General features: G+C 47.2%; 1 protein-coding gene across 1 annotated transcript; it reads left to right on the forward strand.

Annotated features, from left to right (window-relative positions):
• The first annotated feature begins 682 nt into the window (after positions 1-682).
• Positions 683-24,152, forward strand: RAB20 (RAB20, member RAS oncogene family). Its single transcript, XM_070407424.1, is given in 3 exon segments — positions 683-1,046; positions 23,142-23,182; positions 23,184-24,152. Coding segments are annotated over 3 exon segments (702 nt in total). The 5' UTR covers positions 683-874; the 3' UTR covers positions 23,673-24,152.
• The last annotated feature ends 1,910 nt before the right edge of the window (positions 24,153-26,062 follow it).

A 26,062-nucleotide genomic window follows, 5' to 3' on the forward strand; every position in this document is an offset into this window, starting at 1 on the left:
GGAGCTGAAAACAACTGAGGTACAGATGTTATCTCTAGGGAGGAAAGGTCAGGGGGGCCAACCCTCTGGAGCAGCACCATGCTAGGCACCAGGAGCGTTCCACCCTGGTGATCTTCCATACCTGGTGTCTAACTGCCTACATGACATCGGGATGGGTTTTCCAAGATGCTCATTTAATGTGAGCTTTTATAATGTCCTTGACTAGTGTCTACGTTTGCACACACAGAGATAAGGAAATCGACACGGCGGGGAAAGCCCTGGGTGGACTGGGCGGCAAGGGCCCCCCTTCACGAGCCCAGGACCTCAGGGCTCAGAGGTCACCAATGCCAGGAAACCAGGTGGGAAGGGGGCGGCGGGAAGTGAAAGGGCGGGGCCAGGCGGCCCGGAGGGAAGTGGGGGTGTGGGGATGGGCTTGGGGGCAAAGGGGGCGGTGGGTGGGAAGCCCCGCAAGGCCTGAGATGTCCGGGAGGAGGGGCGGAGCAGGGCCGGGGCGAGGTGGGGTAGGTGCCCGGACTAAGGTGGGGGTGTGGCCTGGGGAGGGGGCAGGGGGTGTTGTAGCGGAAAGTGGGAGGCGGGGCGGGAGGCAGGGCCAGGAGAGAGGCGGGGCAGGGCCCGGGGCGGGGCGCTGGACGAGTACTTAGGTGTGGCCCCCGCGCCAACACGCGCTTCTGCTTCCGGACGTCGGGGCAAGAAAGTCCCCGGGGTCCCCGCAAGTTTGGGGTTCCCGCGAGTCCAAGTCCCCGCGAGTTCCGGGTCCGAGCCTTCTCAGTCGGCGCCGTCTCGGGGCCGGCGTCCAGCTGCTCCGACTGTGCCGGGAGCGCACGGGCCGGACCGGCGCGCGGTCCCGGAGGGGAGGGGGACTGTCTGCGCGAACATGAGGAAGCCCGACGGGAAGATCGTGCTTTTGGGGGACATGAACGTGGGAAAGACGTCGCTGCTGCAGAGGTACATGGAGCGGCGCTTCACGGACACGGTCAGCACGGTGGGCGGCGCCTTCTACCTGAAGCAGTGGCGCTCCTACCACATCTCCATTTGGGACACCGCAGGTGAGGGCGGCGCCTCCGGGGCCCCCGGCGTCCCGGAGCCCCGCGGGGACCGGGCGAGAGCTCTGGCCTTGAGGAGCGTCCCCAGGGCCCGGGTCCTCCAGGGCAGGGCCCCAAGGCCGGTTCCCCAGGGCGGGCGTCCCCGGTTACCTACAGGGTCCCCTCCTCCCATGGCAGGTGACCCCATTTCAGGGATCAGGCACAGTGCGCCTTCCCACTTGTTGTCCTCTGCTGGTTGGGAATCTCTTAGTGTTCAGCCACGCGGTGTATTTAGTGACGATGCGGTCGAGCTTAGAAAGCACCCGTGGCTCCAGAGAGGAGCCGTGTCACTTGTGTGCCCTGGGGTGGTGTCTGGCTGCAGAGCGCCAGGGGCCTGCCCTGAGCCTGCAGGTGATGGCCCGACTCTCTTAAGTGCTATCGCAAACATTTCTCATTTGATATCCGCAACAACCTTGGGGGGTGAGCAAGGCTAGTGTAGTAACCGTCCCCCCCCCGCTTTTTTTTTTTTTACAAAAGAGGAAACTGAGGCAGGAGCTTTCTCCTGCAAGGTTCAGTCAGGAAAGTAGGCAACAGAACTCAAGTGTCTCCTCTCTCAGTCCCAAGCATATCTGCATCTTCCCGTTTCTTTATCATCTGCTTGATCTCGGCTCTTATATGTTATGGAATTTGGAGTGGTTTTCTGCAGCAGCATTTTTATGATAGGTAATGAATTGTTTTTAGTGTGTGTAGTATTTATGATTTTCCAAAAGTACAACTTAGAAGATCTTGATTCAAGGGTTCAGTTTATAATGGCAATATAGTGTTGCAATGGAATATAGGTCCTTCCCCACGAAAAAGAATAAAGTAAATAAGAAACTAAATAGTATGGCATGTTTTCAGTGGACATTCTTTTTAGAAACCTGAAACTTTAAGGCCTAACTTTTTAACTGTCAGCACTTTAAACATGACATAAATACCCAAAGGTCCTGTCTAGACTTTTAAAACTGCCAGCTTGGGCACACCCGTCTGCCAAATAAACATGATTTTAACTAATTCTCTATTTCACTTCTCTTCCTTCCTCCTTTTTATTGCTGTCCTTTTTGTTATTATGGCAGTTAATATCTTGACTAATTTATTACAATCACGCTGTAAAAATAGCATCTTCCCTGCTCTTTGCTCCAGTTCCAGGCCACAGAGTGAGGTTCTCTAAGATCCTTTACGCCTAAGCTGACTCTAGCACTAAGCCTTTGGTAGCCAAATCAAATCAAATCAGCAGGCCTCATCTGCTTGTTTTTTTTTTTTTTTTTTTAAATTAAATCTTTATTGTTCAGATTATTACATTTGTTTCTCTTTCCCCCCCCCATAACTCCCCTCCTTCCAGCTCCCACCCCACCCTCCACCCTCACTCCCCACCCACTGTCCTCATCCATAGGTGCACGATTTTTTTTTTCTTTTCTAAGTGCTTTTATTCCATTGCCCTCCATTTAAAATATAGTGCATGTGTGCTGCAGAAAAGCAGAAAGGAGTTAAAAAGCATTTATAACCCCACCACCATTCTTGACACATTAGTCTTATTTTATAAAACTGGGATCGTATTCTATAGACACCTTTTTCAAAGTGAGATAAAATTCACATAACAAAAAGTCCATCGTTTTAGCCATTTCAAAGTAGAAGATTCAGTGGTACTCACAATGTTGTGTAACCATCATCGCCATCTAATTCCAAGACATTTTCATTGAAAAGCCACTCCCCCTCCCCTCCTCCCAGCCCCTCGCAACCACAAATCTGCTTTCTGTCCCTATGGATTTGTCTATTCCTGACATTTCATATCAATGGATTCATACCATATGTGGCTTTTTGTGTCTGACTTCTGTCATTTAGCAAATGTTTTCAAGGTTCATCCATGTGGTGCTTGTATCAATATTCCATTCCTTTTCATAGCTGATTAATATTCTATGCATGGATGTACGGCATTTATTTATCCACTCAACAGCTGGTGGACACTGTTTTGTTTATACTTTTTGGCTACTATGAATTATGCTACTATTAACATTTGTTTTTTGTGTTTTTTGTTTTTTTTTGTTTTTATTTTTATTTTTATTTTTTAATCAAATCTTTATTGTTCAGATTATTACATTAGTTACTCTTTTTTCCCACCATAACTCCCCTCCACCCAGTTCCCACCCCACCCTCCATCCTCACTCCCCACCCACTGTCCTAATCCATAGGTGCACGATTATTGTCTAATCTCTTCACTCACCCCCACACCCCTTTCCCCCCCAAGAATAGTCAGTCCATTCCCTTTCTATGTCCCTGATTCTATTACAATCACCAGTTCATACTGTTCATCAGATTATTTATTCCCTTGATTTTTAGATTCACTTGTTGATAGATGTGTATTTGTTGTTCATAATTTGTATCTTTACCTTTTTCTTCTTCTTCCTCTTCTTAAAGGATACCTTTCAGCATTTCATATAATACTGGGTTGGTGGTGATGAACTCCTTTAGCTTTTCCTTATCTGTGAAGCTCTTTATCTGACCTTCACTTCTGAATGATAGCTTTGCTGGATAAAGTACTCTTGGTTGTAGGTTCTTCCTATTCATCACTTTGAATATTTCTTGCCACTCCCTTCTGGCTTGCAAAGTTTCTGTTGAGAAATCAGCTGACAGTCGTATGGGTACTCCCTTATAGGTAACTGAGTTTCTTTCTCTTGCTGCTTTTAAGATTCTCTCTTTGTCTTTTGCTCTTGGCATTTTAATTATGATGTGTCTTGGTGTGGTCCTCTTTGGATTCCCTTTGTTTGGGGTTCTCTGCGCTTCCTGGACCTGTAAGTCTATTTCTTTCACCAGGTGGGGGAAGTTTTCTGTCATAATTTCTTCAAATAGGTTTTCAATATCTTGCTCTCTCTCATCTTCTGGCACCCCTATAATTCTGATGTTGGTACGTTTGAAGCTGTCCCAGAGGCTCCTTACACTATCTTCGTATTTTCGGGTTCTTTTTTCATTTTGCTTTTCTGGTTGGGTGTTTTTTGCTTCTTTGCATTTCAAATCTTTGACTTGATCCTTGCGACCCTCTGGTCTGCTGTTGGGAGTCTGTATAATATTCTTTATTTCAGTCCGTGTATGCTTAATTTCTAGTTGATTCTTTATCACAACATCAAGGGTCTCATTAGATTTCTTGAGGCTCTCATCAAGTTTATTGGCAGTTTCTAGCAAATTATTGAAAGCCCTCAAAAGTGCGTTTTTTAGCTCTATATCCTCCATTTCTGTCATGTTTTTTTTGTCTCCGCATTTTTATGCTTTCTTGGTCCACCCCCTAGTGGTCTTTGTGCACAGTCTTGTTGTGGTTAAGCCTTGATTGTTGTAGTTAATACTAGAGGGATTTGACCTCCAGGTCAACTGGCTGTGAGAATCAGCTGTGACTGCAGTGGGAAAACTTCTGTCCTCTGGAGAGGTGCTAATCTAGCCTTTGCCTGAGGCTATCCGGCAAATGGCTCTGCACAGGGCTTGGGCAGGGCAGGGCGGGTCGGGGCAGGTCGCTCGGGATCAACAGGGCGGGTGGAGGGAGCAGTTATGGCTGCTCTCAGTCCCGTTCCCAGAGGCTCTACTTCTCAGAATCCCAGCAACCACTGCAAACCTCGGAGAGAAAGCTGCCCTCGAGTTCCGACCGATGCCAGACAGTCTCGCTTCTCCCGTTTGAGTCTGGGTCCCTAGAGACTCACCCGGATCTGGAGCTCAGAGTCTGAGACTCCCTCCAATTGAAAACGACAACCGCGCCCTCAGCCACCAGCCCGCTCTGCGCACACCTCCGTACCTTTGTATTTTCCACACTGCGCCTCCTCTGAGCCTCGTTATGCTGTTCTCTTTCCTTCTAGTTGAGAATCTCTCCTCAGCCAGCCTCCCTGTGGTTCTGGGTGATGTCCGTTCCGTCTTTTAGTTGTATTTTTGAAGTGGTTGTGCGAGGCAGCAATCTCCGGTGTTTACCTGTGCCACCATCTTGGTTTCTCCCCGCGGGTATTAGGTTTTTTAATAGTAAAAGTGATAGTAAGGAGTAAGAGTTTCTGTTTTACTCTTGGCATGGATCTCATATGTGGAATCTAATGAACAACATAAACTAATGAACAAAAATAGACCCAGAGACGTGGAGATATTGATCAGACTGTCAAACCTCAGAGGCAATGCAGGGGAAGGTGGAGAGATCAATGAACTCATGTGCATATGTGCATAACCCATGGACACGGACAGATGGTGAGGGCTTGTGGGGGTAGGGGTGTTGGAGAGGGCAATGGGGTTAAAGGGGACATATGTAATACTTTCAGCAATAAAGATTTATTTAAAAAACAATAACAATGTACCTGGCTGCCTGAAGCCTGCAGGGCAGGGGAAGCTAGAAGGGGGAGATTTGTCCAGGTGCAGGGACTCTCCTTCCATTGTGCCTTCGTGGCTCCGCCCTTACTTACTTGGGCAGCTGGACGTGGTCACCCAGATATGGTTTGCTAAGTCCCAGAAGCAAAAGGAGGTTGGCCGGAGATGCGACAGAGCCCCAGCAGAACGTACTACTCCAGGGGCAGCCTAAAAAGATGTTGCCCTCTGTTCAGCAAATGTAAACTAAGCCCCTACTGTGTACCTGGGCACTGTTTCAGGCTCCGCTCTACAGCAGCGATTTTCAACCCCTTTTCATCTCATGGCACACATAAACTAATTACTAAAATTCTGTAACACACCTAAAAATATAGCTTTTGCCCATCTGTAAAAAAAAAAAAAAAAAAAAAAAAGGTATAATTTTGATTCATTCATCCAGATGGCTATTGTTGTGTTGGCTGTTGTCATTTTTTTTTTAATTGGAAAAGGGGTCAGTGCCCCTGACTAAATAGTCAGGTATTGCATGTTTTGAAAATTCTTGCAGCACCCTGATTGAAAATCTCTGTTCTACAGCAATGACAAGCTGGCCAGGGCCTCAGTTCCGTGGGCTTTAAGCTCCAGAGGAGAGGCCAACAGAGGAAATAAGTGGCATCACTTCACACCTGATCGTTGTTTTGAAGAAAACACAGCAGGGCTATGAGAAAGTGACCATGTGCCTTCATAGATCCCATCACCAGACCTGGAAGGCTTGACACCCTCCGTATTTGTCCCTCATTTCTCAAGGCTGTTGCCCCTGGAGGGTGGGGGATATGACTTATGTCTACATCCCCAGTATCTGTCTCATGAAGACCATTTTTTGACAATTTATCTCCTTTCCTTCAGTTTCCAGCAACATGTTCCTCATTTCCCTTCTCCGTGCTTTCACTTTTAGTCTGTTCATGCCAATCGGGCTATTCTCTAAGGTGAACTCCATGCTCCCTACTTTGTTTTTTTTAAATATGTTTTTATTGATTTCAGAGAGGAAGGGAGAGGGAGAGAGAGATAGAAACATCAATGATGAGAGAGAACGATTGACTGGCTGCCTCCTGCATGCGCCCTACTGGCAATGGAGCCTGCAACTCAGGCACAGGCCCTGACCAGGAATTGAACCTTGACCTCCTGGTTCATAGGTCAACGCTCAACCACTGAGCCTCACCGGCTGGGCTGCTCCCTACTTCCTTGTCAGCCCTTAGTAGTACAGTACACTAGGGGTTCTGTGAACACCTCCTCAAAGAAGTTATTACAGTGTTCTTGCACCTCTGCGTCTCTCACATGGCCATGTGATCCCTCTGTGGTTTAGGGGGTGCTCTGTGGATTCCAGTACAGGTTGAGCAGTGCTATGGTCTGGCTGAAAATGGGTTTATTTTGAAGCCTGAGCACCTGTCCTTATGCTGGGAGGCCCTGATTTTAAAAAACAAAACAAAACAGTTAACCTTATCCTTCTCAGTCTCGAATATTGAAGCTAAATATTCAGCCATTTGTACCCGAACCCTCCCTATCCCACTTTTAAAAGACTTGTGATTACACCAGGCTCATCCTGAAACCCAGTGTAATCTTGTTTTAAAGTCAGCTGGTTAGCAATTTTAATTTACCTTCACCCCTATTTCCTCCTTACCATGTCACATAGTATATTCATGGGCTCCAGGGATTAGAGCTTCTTTGGGGGGGGGGGGGTCGTTGTTCTGCTGAGCAGAGCCATTGACAACATGTGTGACTTTGTGGCTGTGTCACCTCTGTCCACCTCACTTTCCTTGCCTGTAGGTAAGGAAACAACTGTAGCACCTACCTAGAGTGTTGTTAGGAGTCAATGAGTTAATATTGACAAAGTGCTTCAAATGAGGAATGAGGAAGCTTTGTGTTAGTGTTTGCTAAATAAACAATTGTCTCTTGGCCCTGGGTGACTAGGACAATGAGGGCCACCTGCAAACATGTCACAGAGGGAGAAGAGAAGGAAAAGTAATTCTGTAATATGTAGAGAGATCAAAGAGAGGGAGAATTCAGAGTAGTTGGTTTAAGATCTTCCTCTTGAACAACTTTCGTGCAACGCAGGAGAGGAGCCCTTATATTCATCCTTTTCCAGGCACCATGATTGCATAACCCTGGCGTTCCGGGTTATGCAATCATGGTGCCTGGAAAAGGATGAACATGATTGCCCGTACCTGTGAAGTTAGCTAGGAGGGGCCCACATCTGCGATGGATGGGGTGGCGCACATCTGAACATGCTGGAGGAGACGGACTGTGCATGTGAGGACCAAAAGCCCATCATCATTCTTCCAGTCTGCACAGAAGCCGCAAGCCCAGCCCCATAGGCAGCTGTTCTAGATCTAGGGGATGGCAGAGATGCCATTTCCAAAGTGATGCTGCTTCAGGTTGGAAAGGTGGCAGTGTTGTGAATGAGCCTAGAGCACAGGTCTCTCTGACAGGGACCCCAGAGTTACTGACCATTGATCCTTTGGAATGGCCTGTGAGGACTGTATATTTTAAAAAGCTTTGAGAGATTGATACAGAAGTGAGTAGATAGCCTAAAGCAAATGTGGAGCTGGGGTGGAGGACTTATCTCTTATTAGATTAGAGCAGCTGCTGAGTGGCTTATGAGGTCGTGATATGGCAATTCTCAGCCTGACAATCAGTGTTTGTGTGACAGGAGAGCATCTGATGGGTTACATTCCCTTTCTCAGGTCAGAGGAATGACCTGGCCCCTCACCAGTCATTGTAAATAAAGTTTTATTGACACACAGCTGTGCCCAGCATTTACAGACTGTCTGTGGCTGCTTTCCCGTTGCAGTAGTGGAACTGCATTGTTTTAACAGACTGTGTAGCACAGAAAGACAAAACTATCTGCCCTTTGCAGAAGCAGTTTGCTGACCCCTGGTATAGGTCATCCAAAGTGGAAAGCACTTCTCTAAAAGTCTTCTGTAGTTACAGAAGCTCTCCAGTGGTTAGCATTCAGTGATTGAGTAACTCATGATTCAGTTAAACGCAAGTAACATTCAAGCTTCTCCTGTGTGTGTCTGATCTGAGCTAGACTAGGGTGAGGGTGAGGACCTGAATTTAAGATTAGCATGAGCTTCTGACAAAAATTCTTGGAAATAAATCTTAGTTGAGGTTTGGGATCTGGAAGCTAAACATGCAAAGCCTGTGCTGTAGGAGGGTCCATAACTGTGTAGGGGAGTCCATGTCTTTGTACGTGGTCCCAAGTCTTTGTAGGTGGATCATGCCTTTGTAGGTGGGTCCATGTCTTTGAAGGTGGACTCACATCTTTACTGAAGATTTTGAATGGGTGTCTTTGAGTGCAAGTCCTTCTTTGCAGAATTCTTCTGTTGTTGTTTTTTTATTTTTATTTTATTTTTATTTTTTTATTATTATTTTTTTAAATATGTATTTTATTGATTTTTTACAGAGAAGAAGGGAGAGAGATAGAGAGTTAGAAACATCGAAGAGAGAGAAACATCGATCAGCTGCCTCCTGCACATCTCCTACTGGGGATGTGTCCGCAACCCATGTATATGCCCTTGACCGGAATCGAACCTGGGACCCTTCAGTCCACAGGCCGACGCTCTATCCACTGAGCCAAACCAGTTTCAGCTATTTTTTATTTTTACCAAAAGCAGTGGCCTGAATATGAATGTGGATATTAAGATAGGTGGAAGGAAATCAACTGCTGGGTTCAGCAAGGCAGACAAAGTGCCATTATACTGAGAGATTGCTGAGGACAAAGGCCGCCTGTGAGCCACTGCACGTGCTGGGAGGTCCCCAAGGGTCCTCCTGGAGGGGGCGCCAGGAATTCTGTGGGTGGGAAGAGGTATTAAGGCTCACTAGTGAGGTGTTGATTCAGGAGAATTTAATAAGGTCAGTCATCTTCATTAACTAATAATGCCCGAATCACATTTAATGTCTCTGGAAGATAATGGCATGCTTTGTTATCTTGAAGTTTGCAGGGGAAATAGAAACTCTCTGATTCCAAATTGAACTTTCCCCCCACTTGCTTCTTTGAGACCTCATATAACTTCCCTTTTCTCTCTCTCTCTCTCTCTCTCTCTCTCACACACACACACACACACACCCACACACACACACTCGTTTAAACAACTGCATATTCTTAGAATACTGGCTTAATTATTGTGATGACAGGCTTTCATGGTCCCACCATCCTGTGCCATCGGCCTAGGCAGGTTCCGGTGTTCTTTTTACCCCAACTGACCCAGACTCCTGTCTCCTCTGTACGCTGCTGAGGGTGTTTCTGTTGGGCCTATGGATCCGTGAATGTCCCCCCTCAAAGCCCCTCCCAGCCTGGATTATCCTTCCTCCTCTTCTCCTGTAGCCGAGACAGGTGCCTTAGAACTTAGCCAAGGGCACTCGAGGCGTTCCTCCTTTTATTCCATTTCACTTTATTGTGCTTCGCAGACATTGTATTTTCCTCTCCATTGAGGCAAGTCCCTGTACCAGCAAAAAGATTACAACTCACTGAAGGCTCAGATGATGGTTAGCATTTTTTAGCAGTAAAGTATAGTTTAATTAGCTATGTCCATTGGGGTTTTGTTTTCTTTTTTTTAAAAAATATATTTTATTGATTTTTTTACAGAGAGGAAGGGAGAGGTATAGAGAGTTAGAAACATGGATGAGAGAGAAACATCGATCAGCTGCCTCCTGTACATCCCCCACCAGGGATGTGCCCAAAACTGAGGTACATGCCCTTGACCGGAATCGAACCTGGGACCCTTGAGTCCTCAGGCCGACGCTCTATCCACTGAGCCAAACCGGTCAGGGCTTTCTTTTTTTTAAAAGGGAGGTTTGTTTCTTTGTTTTTTTCCCTTTAATATTTTTATTGATTTCAGAGAGGAAGAGAGAGGGGGAGAGAGATTGAAACATCAATGATGAGAGAGAATCATTGATTGGCTGCCTCCTGCATGCCTCTACTGGGGATCAAGCCTGCAACCCGGACATGTGCCCTTGACTGGAATTGAACCACAGGCCCACGCTCTATCCACTGAGCCAAACCGGCTAGCGCCCATTGTGGTTTTCTTTAGGTATAATGTTATTATTCACTGAATAGACTGCAGTATAGTGTACACATAATTTTTATTTGTGAGAAAACAAAAAAATGAGCGTGACTCACTTTATTGCAACATTCACTTTATTGCGATAGTCTGATATCAAATCTACAGTATTTCTGAGGCATGTCTGAATTTGTAATTCATCACACATGCCCGTCTTCCTTCTGATCTCACTTCACTGATCTCTCTCTCTCCCTGGGAATATCCCTTCTCCTGGCAATGCCCAACTTGAGTTTTATCTCATGAACTGCTTAGTCTGGAGCGGGGGTGTCTTTGAGCAGCTGCATGAGTATACTGGGCCTCTTTAAAGATCTGTAAAATGTGCACACTAACAATGGGGAGAATAAAAGTGTGTGTGTGTGTGTATGCATGCTTGTGAGTATACATGTGTGTTTATATGTGTGCACTTGTAGCTTGTCATTCTGCCCAGCAGAATGCAGTGAAATCTCACTCAGCGTCAGCTCTGATGGCAGTTCCTGGAAGGATCTGTAGCAGACTTGGTTACAGGAAGTGGATTTAGTTGACTCCATAAAAGTGGTGAGGACACGGAGGCCCAGGGGGGCTCAGGGACACACGCATCAATAACCAAGACCGGAGGAAGTAGTTTCTCCTGTCTAACTGGCAGCTTGTCCTAAAAAATGAAGTCAGAATGAGTGGAGGATGTTTTAAGTATTTTCTAAGTTCATGTCATAACTGGCACTTTTCTGTGAGGATCTTGCATTGTGCGTAGGTAAGAATGGAGTGTGATCCTCATATCCCGGCGCTTTGCGAAGTAGCAGTGTGTGCATTTGTGTTGTGCCTGGGCTTTTTATAAACATTTTCCGTGCTGTTTAAGGACTTTGTTCCTACTCTTCAAAGCTGGTTGATGTTGTTTCCTTCACTGCACATCTTTCTTTAGTAGTGGCCAAAGCAACATTCCAAACCTAATTAATTTCCAATCTGATTAACTCCGGTTAGTTACTGTGTGGCCACAGGTCCCAGCAGCTCAAGAGTGGAGGTTTCCAAAGCCTGGCAAGGCCTTTCAGCTTCCCTTGGGTGAGCAGCTTGCAGCTATTTCATGGCTATTACCAGACACAAAATATCAGCAAGAAGGCAGCAGAGGGGTGAAGTGCAAAAATGGCAAACTCAGGTGTGAGGTGCAGAGTCAGGTGTGTTCACACTGAATTGAATTGATGAGAGCTGCCCCAGACTGCTCCAGGCTTTACAGCATTTGGTCCAAAAGTGAAGTCTGTGAGCAGTAGCCACAGAACCCAAGCCCCACCCAGACCTCTGGATCAGAATCTGCATTTCGACCAGATCACCAGGTGATTCATGCCGGTTTAGGTAGATGAGAGGTAGCTTTGGGCTTGCTGCAACCTCGGGTAGAGGAGCAGGGTAGGGATCAGGCCTGAGCTGTCTGCTGTTCTTAGTAGGTACTATTTTTACATGCGATTCTCTCTCTCTCTCTCTCTCACATATGGAATTTTTAAAATTGTGGTGAAATACACATAAAGTAAAATTTACTATTTCAATCATTTTTAAGTATACAAGTTGGTGGCATTAAGTATATGCACATGTTGTGCAAACATCACCATGATCATCTCCAAAGTTTTTCTGCTTCCCAACTGAAGCTCAGTACCCATTACCCACCCACCCGCACTCCCCCTTCCTCCAGCCCCTAGTAAATGCCATTCTGTTTTCTGTCTCTATGAATTCTGTCTATTCATAATTATTTAAAATTTCTACTTTCATATACAGCATATATTTAAATAGGATCAACTAAGCTCTAACAAAATGCTTCAATATGATTGATTTAAAAGGGTTTTTGAACTGTTAAATTAATAAAATTATATCTAGTACTCCCAGTGTTGATGAAAGTCCAAACCTATAGAAAAACGTCATAAAAGTTTATTTGCGCCAAATCAGTAGCAAGATCTCAATGGATTAAGAACATGCCCTGGAGAATGACAGTTTTGTAGTTCTCTTTATGCATTTGCAATCAAAGGAGAAATGTAAGGAAGGTTACATGAAACTCGTGGTGGTCGATTAAGTAGGTGGGAGAGAAAGTGGGGAAATATCTAGTGTTGGATGAACAAAATGGTGAGACACATACTTCCTTTACTTTGGTGGGTATAGGATAGTTAACATTCGCTGTAAATAGACATGAGGTCATGGCAACACAACAGTGAGTTTTGTGGTTTTGTGCTCTGGTGCCAGTGGTGGGGCCTCTGAGGCGTGTGCAAAAGAAAATTACTCCTGACATTCCAAAGGTATATTATCCTAGAGGCATAAGGATAATGGGTAGGGTGGATTATGGTAGAGACTGACCTTTGCTAAGGAAGCTACAGGCCTGGGATTTGACTACCCATCATTACCTGCCTTAGGAATTTACGATCAGACCCTCCTGTGGGGTTACTTTCGGTCACCGGTCACGAGCTTGTCAGGCCTGCCATGTGACCCACCTGAGCAGGCCTGCTCTGTAGTCCCTTTTACATTCATACCAGGTGTCCCCGTCATCCCTGAAGGCATTCCTGATTTTATAATGGCTGTCAGCGGATAATGTGCTTTTCAGGGAGTTTTATTAGGACACATCCAATCTGTTAAGCAAGAGAGGACTAGACATAGTAAACATCTGTACAATCATTTGTTTCCTTAGGATGGTTCAGAAAGGGTTTAATATGCTGCCCTAGTGATAGAATTAACAGGAAGGCATTTATTCTCTGGTGTGTGTTTCCGGGAAGACTATGTTATGGAGAAGAAAAAAACTATTCTGTATAGCTAAGCTGTTAGAAATAGCTGGCGTACTTATTGAGTGGAGTACTCCAGGTAAGAGGCTATTCCAGATAACGTAATATTTCAAGAAACCCTTAATAGACTTAAAGCGTTTTCTTAATATGGTATTTGCAGTTCAGTCTTGAGCTTAAAACAAGTTCCAGCTTGCTTTGAAAAATCTGAAATGGTTTTAGTTTTCTGTTTTAATAAGTAGAGAATTTAGCAATTAATTGAATTTTTCATTGATAATCTCATCCTAAACATTAATTACCAGAGGACAACAGTGTATCTGTGGAAGGACAAGGAGATTGGATTGAAGGTCCTGATATGTGAGAGTTTTTGTTAATCTGTTATATAACTGTACTTTCTTTGGATTTGCCTCTTTTTCTTAATTATAGAGTGTTAAAGAACATGTCTTTCAGTTATTTGGTCTTGTTATTGAATTATTCTTAGTAAATTTATGTCTGAAAAGAGTGAAGAAATTTAAGGATTAAACTCCAGTTATCATTCTATAACCTTAGTAATAATTTCAGAAAGCCCAATCAGTGAGTCACAGGTAAGGGATTAATTTATGTGCAGTTAATTTTTTGAGTGGTTCCTGTGACATGCATATTCTTTGGTTTTAGTTTAATCTTCAGATTATCAAACAGAAACAATAGAAATGATACAGGCTGCTATAGGTAAAAAAACATTGTATATGTACTTAAATGAAATGAAATCCATTTTTTCTGACACATTCTCTCCTTTAGATGTTGCTATTCTATTAGATAGAAATTATTTTGGGTGTGGAGTCCCTTATTTATAAAAGGAAAAACGTCTCATTTTACCAGTTTGGGTTTGGATGCCTGCAGTTAGAGTTGCCTGCTGACCCGGCAGTTACGTCCCCCAGTGCTGTTTTTCATTTTATTACGAGTGTGAGCTGTGGGCTTCCTAGACTGAGTCACCCTCCTCTATGTCATGAAGCACAGCTATGTTTTTTAATTCCCTTTAATGGCCACAGACTATTGAGAGCAAAACCAAAGGAACTATAAATGTAAGCAACTAAGTTGGATTATTGGATTTTAATTATTAGCTTATCTTTAAAATGTTATCTAGTCACCTCCTTTGTGGCTATAATTCATTAATAGATGTTGAGATTTCAAGTCTTCCTCTGGCAGAAAAAGAAAACGCAAAACATTCATTCATATAGTAGTCCAGGATGTTTTTCCTTTTAAACTCCTACTCTTTACTACCCAGCTGACGGCTGTTGGCTCAGAGTTTTGGTGAGGCTCTCCCTAGCCAGGGCAGGGGGAGGAGGCTGGTTTCCGGGTCTTCTGCTAGGAGGTGGGAGATTCCCACCCCGGGCTGGTGAGGCCAAGATAAGGCTGTACATGAAAAGTGCCTCGTAGGCTCCGCCATCTGCAAACAGCCTTACCATCAAGTGAGAACAATGAACAATTCATGCAGCCCTGTCCACACCACCCGCCTTGCTGGGAGGAGACAGCTGTCCTTGTGAGAGCAGGTTCTACCCGGAGGACACGTGCTTTTTGTCTGGTTTATCTTGCTTTTTGGGTTTGCTTACTTTCTGATAACAGGCATAACAGACATCATCCCATTGTTTTTTCTTTTAGACTTTTTGGAACCCAGCCCCCTCCCCTCACAGCCTGAGTCAGGGTAGGACTAGAAGCTGAGGGTAGCATCACACCTGGGAGCAGGAATCTGGACCCTGGGCTCTGGGTTCAGGTGCTGCCTCGGCCCTCGCTGCCTGTGTGTCCCTGGCCAGCCCGTGTTCCTCTGAGCGTTTTCATCAGGCCTGGGGGGAAAATGCCACAGCAGCCTGTCCCGGTGGGTGGGAATTAAGTGATTGACGTGTAAAGGGCTTGTGCAATGCCTGGAAGTAGCAAGAGCTGTAAAAGTTTTAGCTATTGGAATAGTTATTGCCATTCAGTGTACTCACTTTAAGAGCTAGAATGGCCTGCATCTCAAATCAGCACCTGGTCTCATTATGTCTGCGTGATGAGGATGGAGCTCCTTACCCCGAGGGAACTCAGCTGGCCACTCGGTCACGGGACACTTGTACTTTTCACAAGAGCTCTTGTGACAGCTTCCCCTCTCAAGATGCAGGCCATCTACTGCTTCATTGACCGGATACTTCACTAGTTTCTCTTTGATATCTTTTTCAGTGGTTACTACCTCTTCCTCCTGGTATTTCTCAAGAAAGACAGGAACTAGACTTGGATGATTTGTTTCTTCTCATGTAATTTAGAGGGTGAAGGTCACTGGAGAATATGTTTTTATTGAGAGGAGGGAGGGAAGAAAGGAGGGAGGGGGAGAGAGAGAGAGAGAGAGAGAGAGAGAGAGAGAGAGAGGGATAAAGAGATAAAGAGTGAAATTGATCAGTTGCCACCTGCATACACACCTGACTGGGGATCAAACCTGTAACCTGGGTATTTGCCCTGACCAGGAATCCAACCCTTGACCCTTCAGTGCATGGGACAATGCTCTAACCAACTGGGCCACCCCGGCCAGGGCTGAAGGTCATTTTTTATAGGCATCAGGTTGAACTAGAACCAGTGAAGCAGGCGTAGGCATTTCTGTCCATGTGAACTTAGCGTTGTAATTTATGACTTGTTTTCGGGGAGTCAGCAGTTTTGCTGCCTTTGGCTCAGGAGATGGCATATGACACTTCATCTTCATTGAAGTTCACTGTTATCTGCACCATCCTTACACCTTCTCCAGTGAGGGTCATGGAGGTTCATAAAGTCCATAGCTTTTTCTTCTGCTGGGAGAGGGAAGAGGAGGTGGCGAGGGCAAAGAAGCAGAAGTTTCTCCTGGCAGCATGGCCCCTGCGCATGGACATTGTTCTTGTTCGATTCATGACTGTTGGTATCGGTGAATGAGGAGGCCATCGGCTTGCAGCCCAGTTCGTACCTCCGTGGAGTCCGAGTCTCCTGGGGCTGTCATAACCAAGTCCCCACACTGGGGGGCTTACACAGCAGAAGTTATTCTCGCAGCTCTGGAGGAAGAAGTCTGAAGTCAAGGTGTCAGCGGGCCAGGCTCTTCTCTCTGAAGGTTCTTGTAGGAAATCTGTTCCAGGCTCTTCTCCGAGCGTCTGCTGGTTGCTGGTGTTCCCGGCTGGTAGAGGCATCACTCCCGTCTGCCTGTGTCTTCACATCGTCATCCCTGTGTGTGTGTGTCTGCCTCTGTGTCCCTCCTCTTATAAGGACACCACTTATATTGGATGAGGTTGCACTCTAACGACCTCATCTTAACTTGATTACTCCTGCAACAGCTCTATTTCCCGATAAGCTCCCATTCACAGTTGCTGGGGATGAGGGCCTGGATGTACGTATCTTTGGGGCCACACCACTCAACCCACTACAGATGGTAGGAGACTTTAGAAATCCTCCCTTATTTTTTTCTGTTACATAATTTTAATTTTCAATAAAAGACTTTTTTTCCTTTTTAAATTAAATTTATTTTTTATAGGACAAAAAACAAGAATAAAAGATAGAGAAAAAAGGAGATAACTTCAAACCCAAGAAAAAAAATGGAAACGTATTCCTTGTCCCATTCCCCATCTCCCTGTACTGGGCCCACCCCACCCCAATAAAAGATGTTCCTAGATGCCTGTTTCAGAAAGCATCATTTCCATGGTTACTGTTTAGCTGCCGAGAACCCAGCAGGAGAGGACTTGTGTACTTTGGCGGAGTTCACACTTTATTTTGAAGCCAGCTAGGAGGTGCCCGGAATTATATGGCAGAGCATTTTAATTATTGGATCTTCACTTAGAAAGAGACCTGGCAGGCTAGTGAGGGCAGACAAGGGATCCTTCATGAAGAAGTAACCAGTAGGGGTCAAAGTGATACTGGCGGTTGCTGAAAAGCCCCTTCCCCATCACTTCCCCTTGTTCCCATGGAGCTGGTGGCCAGTTTGGCTGAGAGGCGGGGCCTCGCACTTACTGGGGTCCGGGAAGTGGCCCAGCTGTGGGGGAGGGGCTGCAGGGGATTTTCTCTTTATGGAGGGAATCAGTGCCTCTGTGGAGGTCTGGAGATGGAGAAGCAAGAGGGAAGACGGGGATTCTGAGACAGTCCCACCCTCTGGAGGGTCTGGCCTGCACAGCAGCCACATTCCCAAAGGGACATTTCCCAGAGAAACACGTGAGCAGCTCCAAGTGTGTTGTCAGGAAAGGGGGGTGGGGGTGGGATTGGCTCACATGATTGATTGTGGGTGCTGGCAAGTATGAAATCTGTAGGGCAGCAGGCTGGAAACTCAGGTGTGATCTTTATGGCTCAGGTTGTAGCCTGAGGGCAGAATTCCTTTTTCTCCAGGAAATCTTAGTCTCCTCTTAAAGTCTTCATTGGATTGGATGAGGCCCACCCACATCTCGGAGGACAGCCTGCTTTACTTAAAGTCAGTTGATTGCAGATATTAATCCCATCTAAAAAATACCTCTATGGCAGCATCTAGACTAGTTGGACCACACAATTGGGCGCCATGGCCTGGTCAAGTCAACACGTAAAATTAACCATCACACACAGGTATCAGGGTGGTGGCAGACTCACCCCTGGTTTCTGGGACCTCTTTGTGAACAGTAGATTCTCAGATGAAGTGTCCTTGCCCCACTGCCTCTTCCATTTTCATATTCTGATGGAGTTTGCACCCACAGTGCCGGCCCCAGGCAGCCAACTCCTTTAGTCATCCTGAAGACTCATGGGTCTTTTTTCTTATTGCACAGAAAGGCTTTAAACATCTGTCCTTTGTGAACACTTCTGGAGGTAGTTGTTGCCCTGCGCCATTCTCTAACCAGGTTCACTATCATACCTACAGGCAGATGGAATGTTCTAGACCTTGTCCATGAACTCTAGCATCACACTGTACAAAATAAAACTAAAGTGATTTTTAAGGTAGTATTTATAATGTTGTGGTTGGCACCTGAGAGCATTGGGGAAAGGATCTTGTGTTATTTTTAAAAACTCTGTGAAGGGAATCACGTTGTAGCTTGCTGTGTGCTGGTGGGCCTAGTGCTGTGTGTGCCCTGATGTTTCTGTGTGATCCCAGCTCTGCTTCTATGGATCTGAGTTTTTTTCCTTCCTCGTGTTGCAACTTTGATGCTTTTGTGGGCTCAGGCCCAGTGGGCATTCTGCATCTGCCAGGGTGTTTTCAAAGTTCCTCTTTCTTGCAGAGGTGGCAGTAGCCTTTCCTGGTAGACCTTACTTTTCAACTGGATTGAAGTAAGCATTTCGATTCTCCCATCATAAAGCTGCCCTTTTATCTCCCACTTTCACCGCGCAAGTTGGTGAACATCACCTCTGGCTGCACATACTAGCCACCAGGGGAGATTTAAGAATGATTCTGGTACCCACACTCTCGTCAGATCCTGATTCATGTGCTCTGGGGTGGGGGGTCCAGGCATCAGTATTTTAAAAAGTACTCTCTCCACGTTTAGAACACACAGCCAGTGTTGTAACATGATTTCCGATGGCTGTACCACCCATCCAGTTATTTAAAATCCTTTCAACAAAAATGTTACCATGCTCAGGGTGAAAAGCTGGTTGTCTTTTGTCTGGAGGATGGGAACGGAAGAGAAGAGAAGGCGAGCGGATACTTTGTGTTCACTTGTCCAGCAGCTGATTGGGGTTATTGTGGGCTGCTGACTTCCCTCTTCCCGTGCCTGTGCTGGGCCGGCCGTTTCTCAGTTCTCCTGGCACCCTTTACGGCGGCCATGCAATAAAGTGCCCCCGGAATTGGAGAGGAGGTCATCCTTGGAAAGTAAGCCTTGTAAGAATAAGGAAGCTGCAGGAGTGTGGTCAGCTGTGAAGTGACCAGCAGGTCCGAGGAGACAGCTTGTAAATGTGCTGGCGAGGACACACGGCATGGTGGTCCTGGGCTGGCCCTGGGATGGCGGAGTTTATCCTTAGGTTTGGACGAAATCTGATGCGCGATTTAAACAAGCGTGTATAGGGCGTAACACCTGCTGGGCACAGCTCCAGGCTGTTGACCTGTATAAATTAGTTCTGGTCTCACAACCATCCTTTGGTGATGAGAAGCTGAGGCAGAGAGTTAGTGACTTGCCCAGGGTCACACTGTGGGGATTGGCAGGCAGGTTGTCCACAGACTCCCTGGTACCCGGGACAGTCCTGGCTCCGGGCAGCACCATGCCTGCTTCTGTGGGCCGCTTCCTGTGCCTCAGTTTCTCCTGTACTGGTTAATGGGTGGACAACAGATGATGTGATTTAAACAGCAACTTTTACTTACTCTCTAGCTTATGGGAACTCCAGTTCCTACTTCCTTTAGTTATTGTGGTTTCTCTTTGGGTTTTATTATTACTTACTTCTTTAGTTTTTTTTAAAAGGCAAATCAGACATTTTTATCTAGAAAGGAAAACTATTTTAGGCATAGGCATGAGCACAGTGGCCTTTTTGTCCTGGGTGAGCTATGCTACAGACTTGGAAAATTCCTCCCGGGATAACTGGAATGCCACTTTTCACTTGTTCACTCTTGTGAAATCCAGTGGGTGGGTGCTGATAACACCGTTAGCTGTTGGAAACCTCAAGATGCCCCGTTCGCTCTACCTCCGATCAGTGCCTGAAAGGAAATCGCGGCTCAGTGGTGAGGATGGGGCGGCATTTCTGTCATTTCTTTGTAACTAGCACTTGCTGTTGCCAGTGGTAGAGGTGTCTTGACCATCTTCTCCCAAGGGGGTCCATGAGGGGATGGGTGAAGACTGTTTAGTTTCTGTCTGTTGGCCTGCAGTGAAATTTGACACGAAACTTATAATTAGATGATCAGGCTTAGGGCTGGCCTGCTGTGGCTGTGCTGAAGGAAGGAATTTTGATTTGTGGGTGATGAATTCCAGAGGACGTGCTGCTTGTCAGCAGGCTGGCCCCTCCCCGCACCCGGGATGGGGGGCCTGGTGGCTGTAAGCTGGCCCTTCACTTTCACCTTCAGGATCCTGCAGGGCAGGACGCCACCTCCAGCTCCTGCCAAACCTGTCCCGGCCTGGTCCCTCCATCTCACCTCCGCCATCAGATGGTTTGAGGACGCACTCGGGGCTTTTTTGGAGAGGCAGGGAGCCCTGGCTCTGGGCGAAGGAGAGGACAGCTGGCAGGTGTAGGTCCATGCTGGGCCCTTTTCCCAGGACATGGGTGTCTTTCTCAGCAGGTGCTTCTCTCCAGGGCCGGCCACAGGGGTCACCAGCCTGCCCCCTAATGAGGCAGTGCCACCTGGCCTGTGTCGGAATGATTGGGGTGGAACTTGTCCATTTGGTGGGAAACAGTTGTTTATTGGAAAAGGACATGAAGCTTATACAAATACATGTGTGTAAGTATCATGCCTTTAATCCATGTTCCAAAGACCCAGAGACGAAAGGGCCTTCATTTCTTTTGTGTCAAGAATCCTTTTGTGCCCGAGTTGCATGAGCGCATGATGTTTCTCTGAATGCTCTATGTAAGTGTGTGCCCTAGAATACAAAGTTTTATCAGGAAACCAGGCTTCCTTCACCGAGGGCAGGTCTCCTCGCTGTCAGGATGTTTAAGTAAGTGGCGATCTGCATGAACACTTGACGACTCGGTGGCAACTGTGATGCGAAATCGAAAGCCTCTGTGTTTCTACTGGTGACAAAACCACAGGTATTGTTCCTTGATATCGTTTCTGGTTTGGTGCCAGTATGTCTAAGAGGAGGAAGTGCTCAATCTCAGAGGATGTTGAGGACGAAGATTGCATTCTGTCCAGGTCATGGACCTCTGGGTTCTGTTCCCACTGGAGTCAACAGCTGGGCTCTGTAGCCCAAATGGAAAAACTGCAGGCGGAGTCACAGAACTTCCTCAGGAACAGGTTCGGATTCCAGCTGGGGAGAGAAGCTGTAAAAGACACCCTAGAAATAGAGTGAACTCTCCAAGGGACCCTGCGAGTGTCAGCAGGCAAGCTTAGCACTGTGGGTTCAGAAGGCCCCTGCTAAGCTCCTCCGGGGAGCGTGGGTGCCCAGGGCGCTTGGGTCCAGTATGGGCAGGTTTCTAATGTTTTTGTTGTTGTTGTTGTTTTACATACATTACACGTAATCGTCACAACCCTGCAAGGTGCTGTTATCCGTCCCATTTCACAGAAGACAAGGCTAAATCTCAGGTGGTTAAGTAGCCTGCCCCTGGTACTGGACCCATGCCCGCTCTCCACCACTATTCTGTCCTTGCATCTGAAAACAACCCGTCTCAATGTGGCTTCTTCTTTAAATCCTTAGTCGTAGAGCTGTCATTTAGCTGGGTTTCCGACGGATCTGCATGACGGTTGTTCTGTAGTTTAGTTGTACTTTTGATGTGGGTTTTCTGATGATTAGACATGGGGGGATAAAAGTATTTAAGTCTGACGAAATTTCAGATCTTTGTGGGTTTAACACATCCCTCCTCGCTCTTCCCCTCAGTCTGCAGTTCAGAGTAAAGGTTGGGAGTCGAGTGCAGGGTGTAAATGGAGCTTCTGGCATGAATCAGGCTTCTGCCATTTTGAAAATCAGACCAAATTGTTACAAAACAAAGAAATCGTATATAAGAGAAAAACGTGTGTGTGTGTGTGTTTGTTTTAAATGGGGGAGGGGGTAAATTTGTGGCTTCACTAACTCTACACATTTATACTCAACACATTTATTAGCACCAGATACATAGGGGCAAGTAAAACCACATGGTCCAGCCCTCCCTACTGGTAGAGAGACAAATATTAACTGCAGAACAAGGCGTGGACCTGCGATTGTGCTGAGTGGAGGAGCCAGAGCTCAGAGGGAGTGTGAGGGGCCGGAAGTGTGTGTGTGTGTGGGGGGGGGGGATGATGGGACTGGTAGGGGGTCAGGAACCCCCTGAGAAGTGATGAGTGGTCAAGTGGATTGATGAGTGGCTGCATGGACAGGAGCGAAGGTCTGGGAGGCAGAGCAGGACATTGGGCGCGGGCGGCTGTGCGCACTTGTGTGAAGGCAGGCTTGCCTGGTGCCGTGTAGAACAACTGTGATGCTGAGGTGTGGCACAGATGGCGTCCAGCATCAAGACCCATGGTGGGAGCATTTTATTTAAACACGTCCTTTTAAAATGCAAAACCAGGAACAAGCCGTGCAATTTTTAATTAAAAAGAAAATAGGGGAAGCATTATTTCAATTCATAGAGGTTCTGCTTCCTGGCATATGTTGACAGTTTGGCTCAAATAAACTCACAAAAATTCAAAAAAGAAATAGGGCACGGGTATCTTCTTGGTCTCAGAGGTTAACTACAGCGCATGACGAGGTTGTGCAGGAATCACTTGCGGTGGGGATGGGCCACAGTCCCCCAGAGCGACAGGGCCCTGCACTTAGATTCCGTGGCCTGGGCGCATCACTGCCTTCCTTCCTTCCTCCCTCCCTCCCTCCCTCCCTCCCTCCCTCCCTCCCTCCCTCCCTCCCTTCCTTCCTTCCTTCCTTCCTTCCTTCCTTCCTTCCTTCCTTTCTTTCTTTCTTTCTTTCTTTCTTTCTTTCTTTCTTTCTTTCTTTCTTTCTTTCTTTCCTCTCTCTCTCTCTCTCTCTCTCTCTCTTTCTTTCTTTCTAATATATTTTATTGACTTTTTACGGAGAGGAAGGGAGAGGAATAGAGAGTTAGAAACATCAATGAGCGAGAAACATCGATCAGCTGCCTCCTGCACACCCCCTTACTGGGGATGTGCCCGCAACCAAGGTACATGCCCTTGACTGGAATCGAACCTGGGACCTTTCAGTCTGCAGGCTGACACTCTATTCCACTGAGCCAAACTGGTCAGGGCTCGTCACTGCTTTCTGCACACCATGTCTCCACCCAGCTCAGCTCCAGCCACACCTACACTTGGGGTAACAATTCCATGGTCCCTCCCGGGGTTTTCTTGTGTCATGGTTGGTGGGTGCGTCTGAGAGGAGACATAACCACATCTTTCTGTTCCTTCCCCCTGCCAGGGCGGGAGCAGTTCCATGGCCTTGGCTCCCTGTATTGCCGGGGGGGCGGCCGCGGTCATCCTCACCTACGATGTGAACTACCCGCAGAGCCTGGTGGAGCTGGAGGAGAGATTCCTGGGCCTGACGGAGACGGCCAGCACCGACTGCCTCTTCGCCATCGTGGGGAACAAGGTGGACCTCAGTGAGGAGGGGGCCTCGGAGGGCTGCGAGACGGAAGGGGACAGCCCCGGGCCAGCGGGCGGCAGTGCGCCATCCAAGGGGCCCAAGCAGGTGCGGCTGGAGCAGGCAGTGGCTCTTTATAAAAAGATCCTGAAGTACAAGATGCTGGATGAGAAGGACATGCCGGTCGCGGAGCAGATGTGTTTCGAGACCAGCGCCAAGACCGGGCACAACGTGGACCTGCTGTTTGAAACCCTGTTCGACATGGTGGTGCCCGTGATCTTGCGGCAAAGAGCGCAGGGGCCGCCGCAGACCGTGGACATCTCCCGTTATAAGCCGCCCAAACGGACCAAATCTGGGTGCTGTGCCTGACCCTTAGGGGCCCCTGGCCCCCAGTTTACACAATTATCAAGGAGTGCGGGTGAGCGAGCTGTGGTCAGGAGCATAGAAACTCAAGGAATTCCTTCGTGCACACAGAGGAGCAGATCCGAGTGGAAATGACAGCTTGTTGTTAAGAGAAGGTCAATGTGAATCGTCACCTCTGCATCCTGTGCTGAGCGGTGGGGAGCTGCAGGATCTGGAGACGGTTGTCCCCGGCTGATCCTTTCCTGACACCGTGGCCTTGATGGAGGGTGGCTTGGGTGGATGTGCACCTGTCTGAGCACCTGTACGTCTTTCATGCTTGTTGTTCTCAGACGGTTCTCTTCACTGTGACTTATCTTTGGTCCTATCATTTGGAACTTGTATCTGATGCATCACAAAGATTCTCCACATGTTAATTTATACAAAATCAGGAATCACTGTTTTTATACTGGTTGTAGCAGCGTGAACGACACATATTATTAAAAAGAATTTTGAGAAGAACTTTGGTGTGGAGACTGCGTTGCTTTAGACTTTATTTTGTGCCCTTGGTGGACTCCTGGCTGGGGGCTCTGGGGAGATGCTGTGAGTTTAAAGTACTTCTCTCTTTAAAAGCTGCATTGAATCCTTACAAGGTCCAGCATATTTAGATCAGCCCATCTGCTTAGTTGTCTTAATGACATGAATTCCAGTAAAAACAAAGCAAAACTAAAAGCACTCTTTCTGCTAAGGTCGGCTTGGGTCACCGGGCAGTTACTGAATCAGAAACCCCGTTTCTGCTGGTTGGTGGGTGCACTGTTGTGTTATTAGAAGATGCTAAGGCGGGGAAGCTGTGAGACAATAGGTTTCGTTTTCTTAGAAACGTTATTGAGAGCATGTAGGCCAGATGTGGGGACCTCTGGCTGGGAAAGAGATGTCTCAGCCAGCTCAGGCTGTTGTAACAAGATACAGACGGGGTGAACCAAACAGCAGACATTTATTTCCCACCGTCCTGGAGGCTGGGAGTCCTGCATCAAGGTGCCAGCCCGTTCTGTCCCAGGGGAAGGCTCTCTTCCAGGCGCGGCCTCCTTCTCGACGTGTCCTCACTGACAGAGAAAGCGAGCTCTGGTCTCTCTTTCTTATAAAGGCACCACTGCTATCATAGGGCCCTACCCTCATGGCCTCCCACAGGCCCCACCTCCAAACACCACCACGCTGGGGGCTAGGGCTTCAGCATATGGATTCTGGGGGAACACAAGCGTCAGCCCATAACAGAAAGCAAGGTGAGCCTGGCCGACGTGGCTCAGTGATTGAGCATCGACCTATGAGCCAGGAGGTCACGGTTCGATTCCCAGTCAGGGCACAAGCCTGGGTTTCAGGCTCAATCCCCAGTAAGGGGAGTGCAGGAGGCAGCTGATCAATGATTCTCTCTCATCATGATGTTCCTATCTCTCCCTCTCCCTCCCTCTCTGAAATCAATAAAAATGTATATTAAAAAAGAAAGAAAGAAAGGAAAATGAGGCAGAAAGCTAGTGAGAACACAATCTTTTGTGAGTGGGTTTCTTTGGTGGGGCGGGGGTGGGGGGCGGGGAGGTGTTCAGGAAATTTTCTGAGTACCCAGGATCTCTGCCTCTGGGCTCCTCCTGGCTGCCTCCTCTGTCCTGTGCACACCTTGTCCAGGTGCGTGTGCCTGCCCGGAGGATGGAAGGCAGGCACAGCCTCAGCGTGTGACTGGGGCTCCTCAGTTAAGGTGTCCGGTTACTACTGCTCATGATCTCAAGGCCTCAAATTTCAATTTCACAACGGTAGCCTGTTGAAAATGAAAATGGATCCATTTGGCTGATTACTTTTCATTGATTTGGTTTAATATGCCATTGCATGGGCAGAAGTTGTATTAATTTTCTGTCAAGTGCATCTTTTTGGTGACACAGCTGGGAAACATGCTACCCAAGGAGACCCAGGAGCTTGTCTTTGAATGCTGGGGACGGAAAAAAGCATCCTATGAAATTATTTCATGCCTTGAAGGCAGGGCTGGCTGCATGTATTCTCAAGGCCCTTGCCCATCAGATTCCCTTGCCCATCTGCTCTGAGCACCCCCAGCTAGTGTCCGGGAACAGGAGATTGCCCGGGGATGCAACATTCCCCATTTACGACACTTAAGCATTTCACCTGTTATTGTTGTCCTAAAAAGAGGCTTCACTCTGGGCTCTGTTCCAAGGGCACAGCCTGGGCTCTCTCTCATTAGGGGGTTTGGTCCTCAGATCCAAGTCTGCTCACAGGGTTCTGGTCATGACCTCATGTGGGTCTAATTCCCTATCAGGGAACCAGTTCTGAGGAAGCTTCAGGCTGGTCAGCCTCGTGAGTCAGCCGGTGGAGAGGGAGGGGATTTCTCTGCTGGACGTGGGTTTGCTGGTGTCCTCAAA

Source organism: Myotis yumanensis, unplaced genomic scaffold (assembly GCF_028538775.1).
Source record: "Myotis yumanensis isolate MYYU_CA2020_CCGP unplaced genomic scaffold, mMyoYum1.0.hap1 SCAF_3, whole genome shotgun sequence".
In the NCBI taxonomy this organism is placed as follows: Eukaryota; Metazoa; Chordata; class Mammalia; order Chiroptera; family Vespertilionidae; genus Myotis; species Myotis yumanensis.